The sequence below is a fragment of the Copidosoma floridanum genome, unplaced genomic scaffold, assembly GCF_036245765.1.
Source record: "Copidosoma floridanum isolate Cflo_tuat_1 unplaced genomic scaffold, Cflo_Japanese_pri ptg000035l, whole genome shotgun sequence".
NCBI classification, from domain to species: Eukaryota; Metazoa; Arthropoda; class Insecta; order Hymenoptera; family Encyrtidae; genus Copidosoma; species Copidosoma floridanum.
The window spans coordinates 1-17,973 of NW_028321912.1; the positions used below are offsets into that span (position 1 = coordinate 1).

At 36.8% G+C, this 17,973-nt stretch overlaps 4 protein-coding genes across 4 annotated transcripts; all 4 read right to left on the reverse strand.

Moving 5' to 3' along the window:
• Nucleotides 1–2,352: 2,352 nt before the first annotated feature.
• LOC149373156 (mRNA cap guanine-N(7) methyltransferase-like) lies at nucleotides 2,353–4,756 on the reverse strand. The gene is made up of 7 exons (XM_089597693.1): nucleotides 4,163–4,756; nucleotides 3,891–4,080; nucleotides 3,524–3,819; nucleotides 3,251–3,432; nucleotides 2,961–3,170; nucleotides 2,586–2,737; nucleotides 2,353–2,511 (listed from the first exon to the last, which is right to left on the reverse strand). The coding sequence occupies exons 1-7, from the start codon at nucleotides 4,199–4,201 to the stop codon at nucleotides 2,477–2,479; spliced, it is 1,104 nt and encodes a 367-aa protein (XP_089453819.1). The 5' UTR covers nucleotides 4,202–4,756; the 3' UTR covers nucleotides 2,353–2,476.
• Nucleotides 4,757–6,468: 1,712 nt separating this feature from the next.
• Nucleotides 6,469–8,872, reverse strand: LOC149373157 (mRNA cap guanine-N(7) methyltransferase-like). Its single transcript, XM_089597692.1, has 7 exons — nucleotides 8,279–8,872; nucleotides 8,007–8,196; nucleotides 7,640–7,935; nucleotides 7,367–7,548; nucleotides 7,077–7,286; nucleotides 6,702–6,853; nucleotides 6,469–6,627 (listed from the first exon to the last, which is right to left on the reverse strand). The coding sequence occupies exons 1-7, from the start codon at nucleotides 8,315–8,317 to the stop codon at nucleotides 6,593–6,595; spliced, it is 1,104 nt and encodes a 367-aa protein (XP_089453818.1). The 5' UTR covers nucleotides 8,318–8,872; the 3' UTR covers nucleotides 6,469–6,592.
• A 1,712-nt stretch (nucleotides 8,873–10,584) lies between these two features.
• LOC149373158 (mRNA cap guanine-N(7) methyltransferase-like) lies at nucleotides 10,585–12,988 on the reverse strand. Its single transcript, XM_089597739.1, has 7 exons — nucleotides 12,395–12,988; nucleotides 12,123–12,312; nucleotides 11,756–12,051; nucleotides 11,483–11,664; nucleotides 11,193–11,402; nucleotides 10,818–10,969; nucleotides 10,585–10,743 (listed from the first exon to the last, which is right to left on the reverse strand). The coding sequence occupies exons 1-7, from the start codon at nucleotides 12,431–12,433 to the stop codon at nucleotides 10,709–10,711; spliced, it is 1,104 nt and encodes a 367-aa protein (XP_089453865.1). The 5' UTR covers nucleotides 12,434–12,988; the 3' UTR covers nucleotides 10,585–10,708.
• Nucleotides 12,989–14,700: 1,712 nt separating this feature from the next.
• On the reverse strand, nucleotides 14,701–17,104 carry LOC149373159 (mRNA cap guanine-N(7) methyltransferase-like). The gene is made up of 7 exons (XM_089597690.1): nucleotides 16,511–17,104; nucleotides 16,239–16,428; nucleotides 15,872–16,167; nucleotides 15,599–15,780; nucleotides 15,309–15,518; nucleotides 14,934–15,085; nucleotides 14,701–14,859 (listed from the first exon to the last, which is right to left on the reverse strand). Exons 1-7 carry the CDS (start codon nucleotides 16,547–16,549, stop codon nucleotides 14,825–14,827), a joined length of 1,104 nt encoding a protein of 367 aa, XP_089453816.1. The 5' UTR covers nucleotides 16,550–17,104; the 3' UTR covers nucleotides 14,701–14,824.
• Between the last annotated feature and the right edge of the window lie 869 nt (nucleotides 17,105–17,973).

The window sequence follows — 17,973 nt, forward strand, 5'->3', positions numbered from 1 at the left end:
AAATGTTAAAAAATAAAGCACAGCTTCACTCCTGGTCCCTACATACCATGTTGGGGTTGTATGTATGTGCTGGTGCTGGCCGCATACGTGGACCGTCTCTGCTACCGGCACGTCCGGTTAGGTATACAGATACTACAGATGCACCAGAGTACGCGGTGACGGGATATGATAAAAGAGTTATATTTTAAAAACACCAACGCACAATCGTCGCTCGAGTACGAAACTAAGTGAGCAAGTGAGTCTATCTTACAGAGGGATGGGATGTCACTGAAAGGTACCGAGCTATCGAGACAACCGTGGTTTAATTTATACCCGGCGGCCAGTGCCGGTTCCTGATAGAGTTAATTATTATTTATAAATCTATTTATTGTATCAACTAGGATATTAATAAGCCTCTTGTCTTGTATTTCTCGTTACAATTGTTCCAAATTCTACAACACGAATTGAAGGTTAAGTCAGGAGCCGGTTGGTTCTTGTTCTTGGACTAAACCGTGAGTCGTGCGTACGGTGCGTGCGTGTTTTTTTTGCAATTTGGTGTATCACTACTTACACTACACCCTCTACTTTTCACTTAATCGCTTCCGACTTTCAACTTCCAAGTTTACGAATTTTGAGTCTTCCGAGGTTCCGAGTCATTCGATCGAGCAATCGAGCTACCTCTTATGAGTTTTTCGCTGCTTTGCAGCCTTGGCTTTTGCCGTTTGCCCGTCTAACCTAACATGGGTGTTTTCCGCAATCGTCACCAGCAAGTAATTTAAGGTTGCGCTCTACGTTACCGTCAGGTCGGTAAGTCAACTACCTTGAATTGAACTGGCGCTCTGTTCCGTAATCTGGCCAGTAAAAACAGCAGACGACAGTCAACAGCGATGAAATCTTTACACTTTTTTCTCGACTTTCACGTCGTCTGCTGTTTTAACTGGCCAGATTACGGAATAGAGCGCCAGTTTAATTCAAGGTAGTTGACTTACCGACTTGACGGTAACGTAGAGCGCAACCTTAAATTACTTGCTGGTGACGATTGCGGAAAACACCCCATGTCTTGATCACGTGAGCAGCAGTCCGTAAGGTAGTTCAGCGTCTTTTTTTTGAAAGCACTGAATTCTGAAATGGTCGAATGTCGAATCTAATAAGGTGATAGCTTGTTTCCTTTTATTTTCAGGCTCGTTGTCCAATCCTCGAAATAAATCAAGTCCTTCACAGAGATTTCGAAATTAACAAAACTGACTAAACTAAGCTAAGGGGGTTCGAACGAAATCAAACGAAATATAAATGACAACGAATGGTTTTTGTGATCAGATTCATCAAATACCTGACAACACGACAACACACAACAGTAAGTATAGATATCTAAAGATATCATCTGAAAAAGTTTATTTAAACCCCGGCTGTTTCGGGGCCGGTTTTTCCGTGGAATTTTCCTTCTGTGTGGTTTTTTTCCTTGTCCACATAGGGGCCACAGGTTTTCAGGCCTGAAGCACCAGGCATAAAGGGAGTTACCTCGTGAAATACGGAGTTTTCCAGGGATGCTAATAAGCATTGGATCTGATGCTTCGGCAGAGAGCGCCGGCTTAACCGACGAGGAGTGGACGGTGTTCACTGGATACTGGACACCTGAGATATGGGGGCTCCTCCACATAAATGGTAGAGCTCTCGAGAAAAGTCAATTAAACACTGCAGTGAGGACTGTGATCTGTGACAAGTGGAGCAACCCACGCATAAGGGGTGAGTGGGTGAATGTGAATGGCCCCTGCGACTATAGACTGCAGCCACGGTGACTTGGTAAAAAATAACATTAAAACAATAAAATAGTTTGACTTATTAAATTTTATTACTTGACTTAAATCTGGTCTTTTGTAATTCTCATCATTTTTTTATCATCAGTTATTATTTTTTAGATTTATTACATGGGATTGAGATACCTATTATAAATATGAGCGCAAATTTCTAATATCCATCTGTACAAAATCTTATTAACTCTATGAATTGAAACTGAAACATCAAACTCTATTTTAAAAATTCAGCATGACACTTTTTTATAATCATAGAATGCATGTCGGTTATTAAAAAATAATTTTCTACACCACACAAGTAGTGTCAACCAAAGTCTTTTCAACTAGTGTGTTTTCCCATTTCAATGGCTTAATAAAAAATACTTTTAAGAGCAATAGTAACTGTAATTTTCAATACACTCCAAATATTGTTAAAACTATTAGACAAAATGTAAAAAAAATTTCCTTTATTAACAAACTTATTATTTATTTTTATCTATTAATAACTTAAGTAAAACAGTTTATAATCTAATGTTGTAAATTGAATTGCCTTACACTTACTAAACATATTCACAGCCTTAAATATAATATATACATCACTTAAATTTATATCAAGTTTTTCTTGTAAACGTTTTAAATGTACAGTTCATGTAATTCGTATGAATGATTTGATTCACGCAACTCAAAAACCATTTGAATATCTAACTTTACTTTTTTTGAAAAACAAAAACCGAGTAAAGCGCTGAAAGAAAATACAACAAATTAATCAGACGTTTATAAAATTTGCATGGATTTATTGTTCGTAGAGATACTTACTTATAACTTCCCATTCGGCTTGCGAAAGAGTCCTGCAACTATTGTGAGAGTTCCTTAAATTGGGATTTTTGTAATTCGGGGGATATGATACTTGCATTCTATGCATAAGCTGTTTGCCTACTTCCTTCATTTTGTCAAAATAGTCACTAAAACTATAAAACAAAAAGTTCATTATTAATTTAACATGCATGTTTTTTAAAATTTACTGTGTAAAGTATTTTGCATTGAGTTAGTTACATAATCTACAAAATAATAAGTATTCATACATAATCAAAATAAGTAAATACTAACCAAAGGCAAAAAATTAAAGCATTTTAGCTGAATTTTTCTAGGAATAATATAAAATTACTATAAAATACTTGTGCATGTACATACCTTTTGAACACTATGAATTCAAGGCCATACTTCAAAGCTAATTGCTGTAAGACAGCAGAATTAACAAGAAATTCAGGACAATTAACTGCGTCTTTCAAATAGAAATGATATTTGGCACCATAAAAAGGTGGATTCAATTTGTCGCAGTAAAATTCAACATCGTAAATATTGTTGCCATATTTGTTTTCCTTTGTAGCATACCATCTAGACCTGAAATTACAAACAAGACAATTATTTTCAGTTATATAATTATTAAAAAACGAAATTCAATAATATATAACGCTAATTACAGTAGTTCACTTTCATTGGGCATTGTACCAATGAAATAGCCACCAGACCTCAAGTTCCTGCTAGCATTTTTGAGCAAGTTCTTGGCTTGCCTCCGAGATTCAAAGCCATAATGCAGAGCAAACTGACAACTAACTAGGTCAAATAGCTGTTTTTTGTGTACAAATTTTTTTGCAAGACCAGCCTGAAAACAGAATCGTTATCGTTTTGAGAATAGCACTTTATATTTCACATTTGAATATCACAAATGATTGTTCATTTCGACGTAAGGTTACCTTTGTACAGTCATGCACTATAAACTCAGCTCTAAAAGGTAGCTCACGTTTTTCGGACATTTGCACACAGCGATCACTGCACTCCTTCACTGACTCTTCGGCAATATCAACACACGTCAAATGCGTGACATTCGACTTTTCCCACTTGAGCAAATCTCCTCCTTTTCCACAACACAAGTCCAATACTTTGATTTTGTGCTGACTATACCCATCATTGGGGACTGGTACCATGCTCTTCCGTGCTTTTTTGGCAGCCCTTCTGTCTTTTTTTCGTTTGATTTTGTCAACGTATTTTTCTGTAACCAAAGGCACAATTACAATTGTGAACATACACAGAATAACCTTAATTCTTTTTTGACACACTTACTGATCAAAGTACTTTTCACCCAGTTGTTGAAATTTCTCAAGTTGAGAATGTGACATTTATTTCTGTCTATGTAACTCGCACCTTTTCTTGCATTGTAATGTTTAGCTACGACAGATGTTAAATTTTTTTTTACAGCTCGTTTTTTTCTTCTCCTCGAGAATCTTGACGTCGATAGTGTGGATTTGTTTTTCTACAAGATTAAAATTAGACTTTGTTAACAATCTGAAAATGTTAAAAAATAAAGCACAGCTTCACTCCTGGTCCCTACATACCATGTTGGGGTTGTATGTATGTGCTGGTGCTGGCCGCATACGTGGACCGTCTCTGCTACCGGCACGTCCGGTTAGGTATACAGATACTACAGATGCACCAGAGTACGCGGTGACGGGATATGATAAAAGAGTTATATTTTAAAAACACCAACGCACAATCGTCGCTCGAGTACGAAACTAAGTGAGCAAGTGAGTCTATCTTACAGAGGGATGGGATGTCACTGAAAGGTACCGAGCTATCGAGACAACCGTGGTTTAATTTATACCCGGCGGCCAGTGCCGGTTCCTGATAGAGTTAATTATTATTTATAAATCTATTTATTGTATCAACTAGGATATTAATAAGCCTCTTGTCTTGTATTTCTCGTTACAATTGTTCCAAATTCTACAACACGAATTGAAGGTTAAGTCAGGAGCCGGTTGGTTCTTGTTCTTGGACTAAACCGTGAGTCGTGCGTACGGTGCGTGCGTGTTTTTTTTGCAATTTGGTGTATCACTACTTACACTACACCCTCTACTTTTCACTTAATCGCTTCCGACTTTCAACTTCCAAGTTTACGAATTTTGAGTCTTCCGAGGTTCCGAGTCATTCGATCGAGCAATCGAGCTACCTCTTATGAGTTTTTCGCTGCTTTGCAGCCTTGGCTTTTGCCGTTTGCCCGTCTAACCTAACATGGGTGTTTTCCGCAATCGTCACCAGCAAGTAATTTAAGGTTGCGCTCTACGTTACCGTCAGGTCGGTAAGTCAACTACCTTGAATTGAACTGGCGCTCTGTTCCGTAATCTGGCCAGTAAAAACAGCAGACGACAGTCAACAGCGATGAAATCTTTACACTTTTTTCTCGACTTTCACGTCGTCTGCTGTTTTAACTGGCCAGATTACGGAATAGAGCGCCAGTTTAATTCAAGGTAGTTGACTTACCGACTTGACGGTAACGTAGAGCGCAACCTTAAATTACTTGCTGGTGACGATTGCGGAAAACACCCCATGTCTTGATCACGTGAGCAGCAGTCGGTAAGGTAGTTCAGCGTCTTTTTTTTGAAAGCACTGAATTCTGAAATGGTCGAATGTCGAATCTAATAAGGTGATAGCTTGTTTCCTTTTATTTTCAGGCTCGTTGTCCAATCCTCGAAATAAATCAAGTCCTTCACAGAGATTTCGAAATTAACAAAACTGACTAAACTAAGCTAAGGGGGTTCGAACGAAATCAAACGAAATATAAATGACAACGAATGGTTTTTGTGATCAGATTCATCAAATACCTGACAACACGACAACACACAACAGTAAGTATAGATATCTAAAGATATCATCTGAAAAAGTTTATTTAAACCCCGGCTGTTTCGGGGCCGGTTTTTCCGTGGAATTTTCCTTCTGTGTGGTTTTTTTCCTTGTCCACATAGGGGCCACAGGTTTTCAGGCCTGAAGCACCAGGCATAAAGGGAGTTACCTCGTGAAATACGGAGTTTTCCAGGGATGCTAATAAGCATTGGATCTGATGCTTCGGCAGAGAGCGCCGGCTTAACCGACGAGGAGTGGACGGTGTTCACTGGATACTGGACACCTGAGATATGGGGGCTCCTCCACATAAATGGTAGAGCTCTCGAGAAAAGTCAATTAAACACTGCAGTGAGGACTGTGATCTGTGACAAGTGGAGCAACCCACGCATAAGGGGTGAGTGGGTGAATGTGAATGGCCCCTGCGACTATAGACTGCAGCCACGGTGACTTGGTAAAAAATAACATTAAAACAATAAAATAGTTTGACTTATTAAATTTTATTACTTGACTTAAATCTGGTCTTTTGTAATTCTCATCATTTTTTTATCATCAGTTATTATTTTTTAGATTTATTACATGGGATTGAGATACCTATTATAAATATGAGCGCAAATTTCTAATATCCATCTGTACAAAATCTTATTAACTCTATGAATTGAAACTGAAACATCAAACTCTATTTTAAAAATTCAGCATGACACTTTTTTATAATCATAGAATGCATGTCGGTTATTAAAAAATAATTTTCTACACCACACAAGTAGTGTCAACCAAAGTCTTTTCAACTAGTGTGTTTTCCCATTTCAATGGCTTAATAAAAAATACTTTTAAGAGCAATAGTAACTGTAATTTTCAATACACTCCAAATATTGTTAAAACTATTAGACAAAATGTAAAAAAAATTTCCTTTATTAACAAACTTATTATTTATTTTTATCTATTAATAACTTAAGTAAAACAGTTTATAATCTAATGTTGTAAATTGAATTGCCTTACACTTACTAAACATATTCACAGCCTTAAATATAATATATACATCACTTAAATTTATATCAAGTTTTTCTTGTAAACGTTTTAAATGTACAGTTCATGTAATTCGTATGAATGATTTGATTCACGCAACTCAAAAACCATTTGAATATCTAACTTTACTTTTTTTGAAAAACAAAAACCGAGTAAAGCGCTGAAAGAAAATACAACAAATTAATCAGACGTTTATAAAATTTGCATGGATTTATTGTTCGTAGAGATACTTACTTATAACTTCCCATTCGGCTTGCGAAAGAGTCCTGCAACTATTGTGAGAGTTCCTTAAATTGGGATTTTTGTAATTCGGGGGATATGATACTTGCATTCTATGCATAAGCTGTTTGCCTACTTCCTTCATTTTGTCAAAATAGTCACTAAAACTATAAAACAAAAAGTTCATTATTAATTTAACATGCATGTTTTTTAAAATTTACTGTGTAAAGTATTTTGCATTGAGTTAGTTACATAATCTACAAAATAATAAGTATTCATACATAATCAAAATAAGTAAATACTAACCAAAGGCAAAAAATTAAAGCATTTTAGCTGAATTTTTCTAGGAATAATATAAAATTACTATAAAATACTTGTGCATGTACATACCTTTTGAACACTATGAATTCAAGGCCATACTTCAAAGCTAATTGCTGTAAGACAGCAGAATTAACAAGAAATTCAGGACAATTAACTGCGTCTTTCAAATAGAAATGATATTTGGCACCATAAAAAGGTGGATTCAATTTGTCGCAGTAAAATTCAACATCGTAAATATTGTTGCCATATTTGTTTTCCTTTGTAGCATACCATCTAGACCTGAAATTACAAACAAGACAATTATTTTCAGTTATATAATTATTAAAAAACGAAATTCAATAATATATAACGCTAATTACAGTAGTTCACTTTCATTGGGCATTGTACCAATGAAATAGCCACCAGACCTCAAGTTCCTGCTAGCATTTTTGAGCAAGTTCTTGGCTTGCCTCCGAGATTCAAAGCCATAATGCAGAGCAAACTGACAACTAACTAGGTCAAATAGCTGTTTTTTGTGTACAAATTTTTTTGCAAGACCAGCCTGAAAACAGAATCGTTATCGTTTTGAGAATAGCACTTTATATTTCACATTTGAATATCACAAATGATTGTTCATTTCGACGTAAGGTTACCTTTGTACAGTCATGCACTATAAACTCAGCTCTAAAAGGTAGCTCACGTTTTTCGGACATTTGCACACAGCGATCACTGCACTCCTTCACTGACTCTTCGGCAATATCAACACACGTCAAATGCGTGACATTCGACTTTTCCCACTTGAGCAAATCTCCTCCTTTTCCACAACACAAGTCCAATACTTTGATTTTGTGCTGACTATACCCATCATTGGGGACTGGTACCATGCTCTTCCGTGCTTTTTTGGCAGCCCTTCTGTCTTTTTTTCGTTTGATTTTGTCAACGTATTTTTCTGTAACCAAAGGCACAATTACAATTGTGAACATACACAGAATAACCTTAATTCTTTTTTGACACACTTACTGATCAAAGTACTTTTCACCCAGTTGTTGAAATTTCTCAAGTTGAGAATGTGACATTTATTTCTGTCTATGTAACTCGCACCTTTTCTTGCATTGTAATGTTTAGCTACGACAGATGTTAAATTTTTTTTTACAGCTCGTTTTTTTCTTCTCCTCGAGAATCTTGACGTCGATAGTGTGGATTTGTTTTTCTACAAGATTAAAATTAGACTTTGTTAACAATCTGAAAATGTTAAAAAATAAAGCACAGCTTCACTCCTGGTCCCTACATACCATGTTGGGGTTGTATGTATGTGCTGGTGCTGGCCGCATACGTGGACCGTCTCTGCTACCGGCACGTCCGGTTAGGTATACAGATACTACAGATGCACCAGAGTACGCGGTGACGGGATATGATAAAAGAGTTATATTTTAAAAACACCAACGCACAATCGTCGCTCGAGTACGAAACTAAGTGAGCAAGTGAGTCTATCTTACAGAGGGATGGGATGTCACTGAAAGGTACCGAGCTATCGAGACAACCGTGGTTTAATTTATACCCGGCGGCCAGTGCCGGTTCCTGATAGAGTTAATTATTATTTATAAATCTATTTATTGTATCAACTAGGATATTAATAAGCCTCTTGTCTTGTATTTCTCGTTACAATTGTTCCAAATTCTACAACACGAATTGAAGGTTAAGTCAGGAGCCGGTTGGTTCTTGTTCTTGGACTAAACCGTGAGTCGTGCGTACGGTGCGTGCGTGTTTTTTTTGCAATTTGGTGTATCACTACTTACACTACACCCTCTACTTTTCACTTAATCGCTTCCGACTTTCAACTTCCAAGTTTACGAATTTTGAGTCTTCCGAGGTTCCGAGTCATTCGATCGAGCAATCGAGCTACCTCTTATGAGTTTTTCGCTGCTTTGCAGCCTTGGCTTTTGCCGTTTGCCCGTCTAACCTAACATGGGTGTTTTCCGCAATCGTCACCAGCAAGTAATTTAAGGTTGCGCTCTACGTTACCGTCAGGTCGGTAAGTCAACTACCTTGAATTGAACTGGCGCTCTGTTCCGTAATCTGGCCAGTAAAAACAGCAGACGACAGTCAACAGCGATGAAATCTTTACACTTTTTTCTCGACTTTCACGTCGTCTGCTGTTTTAACTGGCCAGATTACGGAATAGAGCGCCAGTTTAATTCAAGGTAGTTGACTTACCGACTTGACGGTAACGTAGAGCGCAACCTTAAATTACTTGCTGGTGACGATTGCGGAAAACACCCCATGTCTTGATCACGTGAGCAGCAGTCCGTAAGGTAGTTCAGCGTCTTTTTTTTGAAAGCACTGAATTCTGAAATGGTCGAATGTCGAATCTAATAAGGTGATAGCTTGTTTCCTTTTATTTTCAGGCTCGTTGTCCAATCCTCGAAATAAATCAAGTCCTTCACAGAGATTTCGAAATTAACAAAACTGACTAAACTAAGCTAAGGGGGTTCGAACGAAATCAAACGAAATATAAATGACAACGAATGGTTTTTGTGATCAGATTCATCAAATACCTGACAACACGACAACACACAACAGTAAGTATAGATATCTAAAGATATCATCTGAAAAAGTTTATTTAAACCCCGGCTGTTTCGGGGCCGGTTTTTCCGTGGAATTTTCCTTCTGTGTGGTTTTTTTCCTTGTCCACATAGGGGCCACAGGTTTTCAGGCCTGAAGCACCAGGCATAAAGGGAGTTACCTCGTGAAATACGGAGTTTTCCAGGGATGCTAATAAGCATTGGATCTGATGCTTCGGCAGAGAGCGCCGGCTTAACCGACGAGGAGTGGACGGTGTTCACTGGATACTGGACACCTGAGATATGGGGGCTCCTCCACATAAATGGTAGAGCTCTCGAGAAAAGTCAATTAAACACTGCAGTGAGGACTGTGATCTGTGACAAGTGGAGCAACCCACGCATAAGGGGTGAGTGGGTGAATGTGAATGGCCCCTGCGACTATAGACTGCAGCCACGGTGACTTGGTAAAAAATAACATTAAAACAATAAAATAGTTTGACTTATTAAATTTTATTACTTGACTTAAATCTGGTCTTTTGTAATTCTCATCATTTTTTTATCATCAGTTATTATTTTTTAGATTTATTACATGGGATTGAGATACCTATTATAAATATGAGCGCAAATTTCTAATATCCATCTGTACAAAATCTTATTAACTCTATGAATTGAAACTGAAACATCAAACTCTATTTTAAAAATTCAGCATGACACTTTTTTATAATCATAGAATGCATGTCGGTTATTAAAAAATAATTTTCTACACCACACAAGTAGTGTCAACCAAAGTCTTTTCAACTAGTGTGTTTTCCCATTTCAATGGCTTAATAAAAAATACTTTTAAGAGCAATAGTAACTGTAATTTTCAATACACTCCAAATATTGTTAAAACTATTAGACAAAATGTAAAAAAAATTTCCTTTATTAACAAACTTATTATTTATTTTTATCTATTAATAACTTAAGTAAAACAGTTTATAATCTAATGTTGTAAATTGAATTGCCTTACACTTACTAAACATATTCACAGCCTTAAATATAATATATACATCACTTAAATTTATATCAAGTTTTTCTTGTAAACGTTTTAAATGTACAGTTCATGTAATTCGTATGAATGATTTGATTCACGCAACTCAAAAACCATTTGAATATCTAACTTTACTTTTTTTGAAAAACAAAAACCGAGTAAAGCGCTGAAAGAAAATACAACAAATTAATCAGACGTTTATAAAATTTGCATGGATTTATTGTTCGTAGAGATACTTACTTATAACTTCCCATTCGGCTTGCGAAAGAGTCCTGCAACTATTGTGAGAGTTCCTTAAATTGGGATTTTTGTAATTCGGGGGATATGATACTTGCATTCTATGCATAAGCTGTTTGCCTACTTCCTTCATTTTGTCAAAATAGTCACTAAAACTATAAAACAAAAAGTTCATTATTAATTTAACATGCATGTTTTTTAAAATTTACTGTGTAAAGTATTTTGCATTGAGTTAGTTACATAATCTACAAAATAATAAGTATTCATACATAATCAAAATAAGTAAATACTAACCAAAGGCAAAAAATTAAAGCATTTTAGCTGAATTTTTCTAGGAATAATATAAAATTACTATAAAATACTTGTGCATGTACATACCTTTTGAACACTATGAATTCAAGGCCATACTTCAAAGCTAATTGCTGTAAGACAGCAGAATTAACAAGAAATTCAGGACAATTAACTGCGTCTTTCAAATAGAAATGATATTTGGCACCATAAAAAGGTGGATTCAATTTGTCGCAGTAAAATTCAACATCGTAAATATTGTTGCCATATTTGTTTTCCTTTGTAGCATACCATCTAGACCTGAAATTACAAACAAGACAATTATTTTCAGTTATATAATTATTAAAAAACGAAATTCAATAATATATAACGCTAATTACAGTAGTTCACTTTCATTGGGCATTGTACCAATGAAATAGCCACCAGACCTCAAGTTCCTGCTAGCATTTTTGAGCAAGTTCTTGGCTTGCCTCCGAGATTCAAAGCCATAATGCAGAGCAAACTGACAACTAACTAGGTCAAATAGCTGTTTTTTGTGTACAAATTTTTTTGCAAGACCAGCCTGAAAACAGAATCGTTATCGTTTTGAGAATAGCACTTTATATTTCACATTTGAATATCACAAATGATTGTTCATTTCGACGTAAGGTTACCTTTGTACAGTCATGCACTATAAACTCAGCTCTAAAAGGTAGCTCACGTTTTTCGGACATTTGTACACAGCGATCACTGCACTCCTTCACTGACTCTTCGGCAATATCAACACACGTCAAATGCGTGACATTCGACTTTTCCCACTTGAGCAAATCTCCTCCTTTTCCACAACACAAGTCCAATACTTTGATTTTGTGCTGACTATACCCATCATTGGGGACTGGTACCATGCTCTTCCGTGCTTTTTTGGCAGCCCTTCTGTCTTTTTTTCGTTTGATTTTGTCAACGTATTTTTCTGTAACCAAAGGCACAATTACAATTGTGAACATACACAGAATAACCTTAATTCTTTTTTGACACACTTACTGATCAAAGTACTTTTCACCCAGTTGTTGAAATTTCTCAAGTTGAGAATGTGACATTTATTTCTGTCTATGTAACTCGCACCTTTTCTTGCATTGTAATGTTTAGCTACGACAGATGTTAAATTTTTTTTTACAGCTCGTTTTTTTCTTCTCCTCGAGAATCTTGACGTCGATAGTGTGGATTTGTTTTTCTACAAGATTAAAATTAGACTTTGTTAACAATCTGAAAATGTTAAAAAATAAAGCACAGCTTCACTCCTGGTCCCTACGTACCATGTTGGGGTTGTATGTATGTGCTGGTGCTGGCCGCATACGTGGACCGTCTCTGCTACCGGCACGTCCGGTTAGGTATACAGATACTACAGATGCACCAGAGTACGCGGTGACGGGATATGATAAAAGAGTTATATTTTAAAAACACCAACGCACAATCGTCGCTCGAGTACGAAACTAAGTGAGCAAGTGAGTCTATCTTACAGAGGGATGGGATGTCACTGAAAGGTACCGAGCTATCGAGACAACCGTGGTTTAATTTATACCCGGCGGCCAGTGCCGGTTCCTGATAGAGTTAATTATTATTTATAAATCTATTTATTGTATCAACTAGGATATTAATAAGCCTCTTGTCTTGTATTTCTCGTTACAATTGTTCCAAATTCTACAACACGAATTGAAGGTTAAGTCAGGAGCCGGTTGGTTCTTGTTCTTGGACTAAACCGTGAGTCGTGCGTACGGTGCGTGCGTGTTTTTTTTGCAATTTGGTGTATCACTACTTACACTACACCCTCTACTTTTCACTTAATCGCTTCCGACTTTCAACTTCCAAGTTTACGAATTTTGAGTCTTCCGAGGTTCCGAGTCATTCGATCGAGCAATCGAGCTACCTCTTATGAGTTTTTCGCTGCTTTGCAGCCTTGGCTTTTGCCGTTTGCCCGTCTAACCTAACATGGGTGTTTTCCGCAATCGTCACCAGCAAGTAATTTAAGGTTGCGCTCTACGTTACCGTCAGGTCGGTAAGTCAACTACCTTGAATTGAACTGGCGCTCTGTTCCGTAATCTGGCCAGTAAAAACAGCAGACGACAGTCAACAGCGATGAAATCTTTACACTTTTTTCTCGACTTTCACGTCGTCTGCTGTTTTAACTGGCCAGATTACGGAATAGAGCGCCAGTTTAATTCAAGGTAGTTGACTTACCGACTTGACGGTAACGTAGAGCGCAACCTTAAATTACTTGCTGGTGACGATTGCGGAAAACACCCCATGTCTTGATCACGTGAGCAGCAGTCGGTAAGGTAGTTCAGCGTCTTTTTTTTGAAAGCACTGAATTCTGAAATGGTCGAATGTCGAATCTAATAAGGTGATAGCTTGTTTCCTTTTATTTTCAGGCTCGTTGTCCAATCCTCGAAATAAATCAAGTCCTTCACAGAGATTTCGAAATTAACAAAACTGACTAAACTAAGCTAAGGGGGTTCGAACGAAATCAAACGAAATATAAATGACAACGAATGGTTTTTGTGATCAGATTCATCAAATACCTGACAACACGACAACACACAACAGTAAGTATAGATATCTAAAGATATCATCTGAAAAAGTTTATTTAAACCCCGGCTGTTTCGGGGCCGGTTTTTCCGTGGAATTTTCCTTCTGTGTGGTTTTTTTCCTTGTCCACATAGGGGCCACAGGTTTTCAGGCCTGAAGCACCAGGCATAAAGGGAGTTACCTCGTGAAATACGGAGTTTTCCAGGGATGCTAATAAGCATTGGATCTGATGCTTCGGCAGAGAGCGCCGGCTTAACCGACGAGGAGTGGACGGTGTTCACTGGATACTGGACACCTGAGATATGGGGGCTCCTCCACATAAATGGTAGAGCTCTCGAGAAAAGTCAATTAAACACTGCAGTGAGGACTGTGATCTGTGACAAGTGGAGCAACCCACGCATAAGGGGTGAGTGGGTGAATGTGAATGGCCCCTGCGACTATAGACTGCAGCCACGGTGACTTGGTAAAAAATAACATTAAAACAATAAAATAGTTTGACTTATTAAATTTTATTACTTGACTTAAATCTGGTCTTTTGTAATTCTCATCATTTTTTTATCATCAGTTATTATTTTTTAGATTTATTACATGGGATTGAGATACCTATTATAAATATGAGCGCAAATTTCTAATATCCATCTGTACAAAATCTTATTAACTCTATGAATTGAAACTGAAACATCAAACTCTATTTTAAAAATTCAGCATGACACTTTTTTATAATCATAGAATGCATGTCGGTTATTAAAAAATAATTTTCTACACCACACAAGTAGTGTCAACCAAAGTCTTTTCAACTAGTGTGTTTTCCCATTTCAATGGCTTAATAAAAAATACTTTTAAGAGCAATAGTAACTGTAATTTTCAATACACTCCAAATATTGTTAAAACTATTAGACAAAATGTAAAAAAAATTTCCTTTATTAACAAACTTATTATTTATTTTTATCTATTAATAACTTAAGTAAAACAGTTTATAATCTAATGTTGTAAATTGAATTGCCTTACACTTACTAAACATATTCACAGCCTTAAATATAATATATACATCACTTAAATTTATATCAAGTTTTTCTTGTAAACGTTTTAAATGTACAGTTCATGTAATTCGTATGAATGATTTGATTCACGCAACTCAAAAACCATTTGAATATCTAACTTTACTTTTTTTGAAAAACAAAAACCGAGTAAAGCGCTGAAAGAAAATACAACAAATTAATCAGACGTTTATAAAATTTGCATGGATTTATTGTTCGTAGAGATACTTACTTATAACTTCCCATTCGGCTTGCGAAAGAGTCCTGCAACTATTGTGAGAGTTCCTTAAATTGGGATTTTTGTAATTCGGGGGATATGATACTTGCATTCTATGCATAAGCTGTTTGCCTACTTCCTTCATTTTGTCAAAATAGTCACTAAAACTATAAAACAAAAAGTTCATTATTAATTTAACATGCATGTTTTTTAAAATTTACTGTGTAAAGTATTTTGCATTGAGTTAGTTACATAATCTACAAAATAATAAGTATTCATACATAATCAAAATAAGTAAATACTAACCAAAGGCAAAAAATTAAAGCATTTTAGCTGAATTTTTCTAGGAATAATATAAAATTACTATAAAATACTTGTGCATGTACATACCTTTTGAACACTATGAATTCAAGGCCATACTTCAAAGCTAATTGCTGTAAGACAGCAGAATTAACAAGAAATTCAGGACAATTAACTGCGTCTTTCAAATAGAAATGATATTTGGCACCATAAAAAGGTGGATTCAATTTGTCGCAGTAAAATTCAACATCGTAAATATTGTTGCCATATTTGTTTTCCTTTGTAGCATACCATCTAGACCTGAAATTACAAACAAGACAATTATTTTCAGTTATATAATTATTAAAAAACGAAATTCAATAATATATAACGCTAATTACAGTAGTTCACTTTCATTGGGCATTGTACCAATGAAATAGCCACCAGACCTCAAGTTCCTGCTAGCATTTTTGAGCAAGTTCTTGGCTTGCCTCCGAGATTCAAAGCCATAATGCAGAGCAAACTGACAACTAACTAGGTCAAATAGCTGTTTTTTGTGTACAAATTTTTTTGCAAGACCAGCCTGAAAACAGAATCGTTATCGTTTTGAGAATAGCACTTTATATTTCACATTTGAATATCACAAATGATTGTTCATTTCGACGTAAGGTTACCTTTGTACAGTCATGCACTATAAACTCAGCTCTAAAAGGTAGCTCACGTTTTTCGGACATTTGCACACAGCGATCACTGCACTCCTTCACTGACTCTTCGGCAATATCAACACACGTCAAATGCGTGACATTCGACTTTTCCCACTTGAGCAAATCTCCTCCTTTTCCACAACACAAGTCCAATACTTTGATTTTGTGCTGACTATACCCATCATTGGGGACTGGTACCATGCTCTTCCGTGCTTTTTTGGCAGCCCTTCTGTCTTTTTTTCGTTTGATTTTGTCAACGTATTTTTCTGTAACCAAAGGCACAATTACAATTGTGAACATACACAGAATAACCTTAATTCTTTTTTGACACACTTACTGATCAAAGTACTTTTCACCCAGTTGTTGAAATTTCTCAAGTTGAGAATGTGACATTTATTTCTGTCTATGTAACTCGCACCTTTTCTTGCATTGTAATGTTTAGCTACGACAGATGTTAAATTTTTTTTTACAGCTCGTTTTTTTCTTCTCCTCGAGAATCTTGACGTCGATAGTGTGGATTTGTTTTTCTACAAGATTAAAATTAGACTTTGTTAACAATCTGAAAATGTTAAAAAATAAAGCACAGCTTCACTCCTGGTCCCTACATACCATGTTGGGGTTGTATGTATGTGCTGGTGCTGGCCGCATACGTGGACCGTCTCTGCTACCGGCACGTCCGGTTAGGTATACAGATACTACAGATGCACCAGAGTACGCGGTGACGGGATATGATAAAAGAGTTATATTTTAAAAACACCAACGCACAATCGTCGCTCGAGTACGAAACTAAGTGAGCAAGTGAGTCTATCTTACAGAGGGATGGGATGTCACTGAAAGGTACCGAGCTATCGAGACAACCGTGGTTTAATTTATACCCGGCGGCCAGTGCCGGTTCCTGATAGAGTTAATTATTATTTATAAATCTATTTATTGTATCAACTAGGATATTAATAAGCCTCTTGTCTTGTATTTCTCGTTACAATTGTTCCAAATTCTACAACACGAATTGAAGGTTAAGTCAGGAGCCGGTTGGTTCTTGTTCTTGGACTAAACCGTGAGTCGTGCGTACGGTGCGTGCGTGTTTTTTTTGCAATTTGGTGTATCACTACTTACACTACACCCTCTACTTTTCACTTAATCGCTTCCGACTTTCAACTTCCAAGTTTACGAATTTTGAGTCTTCCGAGGTTCCGAGTCATTCGATCGAGCAATCGAGCTACCTCTTATGAGTTTTTCGCTGCTTTGCAGCCTTGGCTTTTGCCGTTTGCCCGTCTAACCTAACATGGGTGTTTTCCGCAATCGTCACCAGCAAGTAATTTAAGGTTGCGCTCTACGTTACCGTCAGGTCGGTAAGTCAACTACCTTGAATTGAACTGGCGCTCTGTTCCGTAATCTGGCCAGTAAAAACAGCAGACGACAGTCAACAGCGATGAAATCTTTACACTTTTTTCTCGACTTTCACGTCGTCTGCTGTTTTAACTGGCCAGATTACGGAATAGAGCGCCAGTTTAATTCAAGGTAGTTGACTTACCGACTTGACGGTAACGTAGAGCGCAACCTTAAATTACTTGCTGGTGACGATTGCGGAAAACACCCCATGTCTTGATCACGTGAGCAGCAGTCGGTAAGGTAGTTCAGCGTCTTTTTTTTGAAAGCACTGAATTCTGAAATGGTCGAATGTCGAATCTAATAAGGTGATAGCTTGTTTCCTTTTATTTTCAGGCTCGTTGTCCAATCCTCGAAATAAATCAAGTCCTTCACAGAGATTTCGAAATTAACAAAACTGACTAAACTAAGCTAAGGGGGTTCGAACGAAATCAAACGAAATATAAATGACAACGAATGGTTTTTGTGATCAGATTCATCAAATACCTGACAACACGACAACACACAACAGTAAGTATAGATATCTAAAGATATCATCTGAAAAAGTTTATTTAAACCCCGGCTGTTTCGGGGCCGGTTTTTCCGTGGAATTTTCCTTCTGTGTGGTTTTTTTCCTTGTCCACATAGGGGCCACAGGTTTTCAGGCCTGAAGCACCAGGCATAAAGGGAGTTACCTCGTGAAATAC

Bases quoted from the DNA above. Each gene is read 5' to 3' on its own strand.
- LOC149373156 (XM_089597693.1), bottom strand. From the start codon at position 4,201: ATGCGGCCAGCACCAGCACATACATACAACCCCAACATG. The intron at 3,433-3,523 runs GTAACCTTACGT...TTCTGTTTTCAG, and splicing joins TAGTGCATGACTGTACAAAG to GCTGGTCTTGCAAAAAAATT. The intron at 2,738-2,960 runs GTATGTACATGC...TTTGTTTTATAG, and splicing joins GAATTCATAGTGTTCAAAAG to TTTTAGTGACTATTTTGACA.
- LOC149373157 (XM_089597692.1), bottom strand. From the start codon at position 8,317: ATGCGGCCAGCACCAGCACATACATACAACCCCAACATG. The intron at 8,197-8,278 runs GTATGTAGGGAC...TTAATCTTGTAG, and splicing joins ATACATACAACCCCAACATG to AAAAACAAATCCACACTATC. The intron at 7,287-7,366 runs GTAATTAGCGTT...TTGTAATTTCAG, and splicing joins CCCAATGAAAGTGAACTACT to GTCTAGATGGTATGCTACAA.
- LOC149373158 (XM_089597739.1), bottom strand. From the start codon at position 12,433: ATGCGGCCAGCACCAGCACATACATACAACCCCAACATG. The intron at 11,403-11,482 runs GTAATTAGCGTT...TTGTAATTTCAG, and splicing joins CCCAATGAAAGTGAACTACT to GTCTAGATGGTATGCTACAA. The intron at 10,970-11,192 runs GTATGTACATGC...TTTGTTTTATAG, and splicing joins GAATTCATAGTGTTCAAAAG to TTTTAGTGACTATTTTGACA.
- LOC149373159 (XM_089597690.1), bottom strand. From the start codon at position 16,549: ATGCGGCCAGCACCAGCACATACATACAACCCCAACATG. The intron at 16,429-16,510 runs GTATGTAGGGAC...TTAATCTTGTAG, and splicing joins ATACATACAACCCCAACATG to AAAAACAAATCCACACTATC. The intron at 15,519-15,598 runs GTAATTAGCGTT...TTGTAATTTCAG, and splicing joins CCCAATGAAAGTGAACTACT to GTCTAGATGGTATGCTACAA.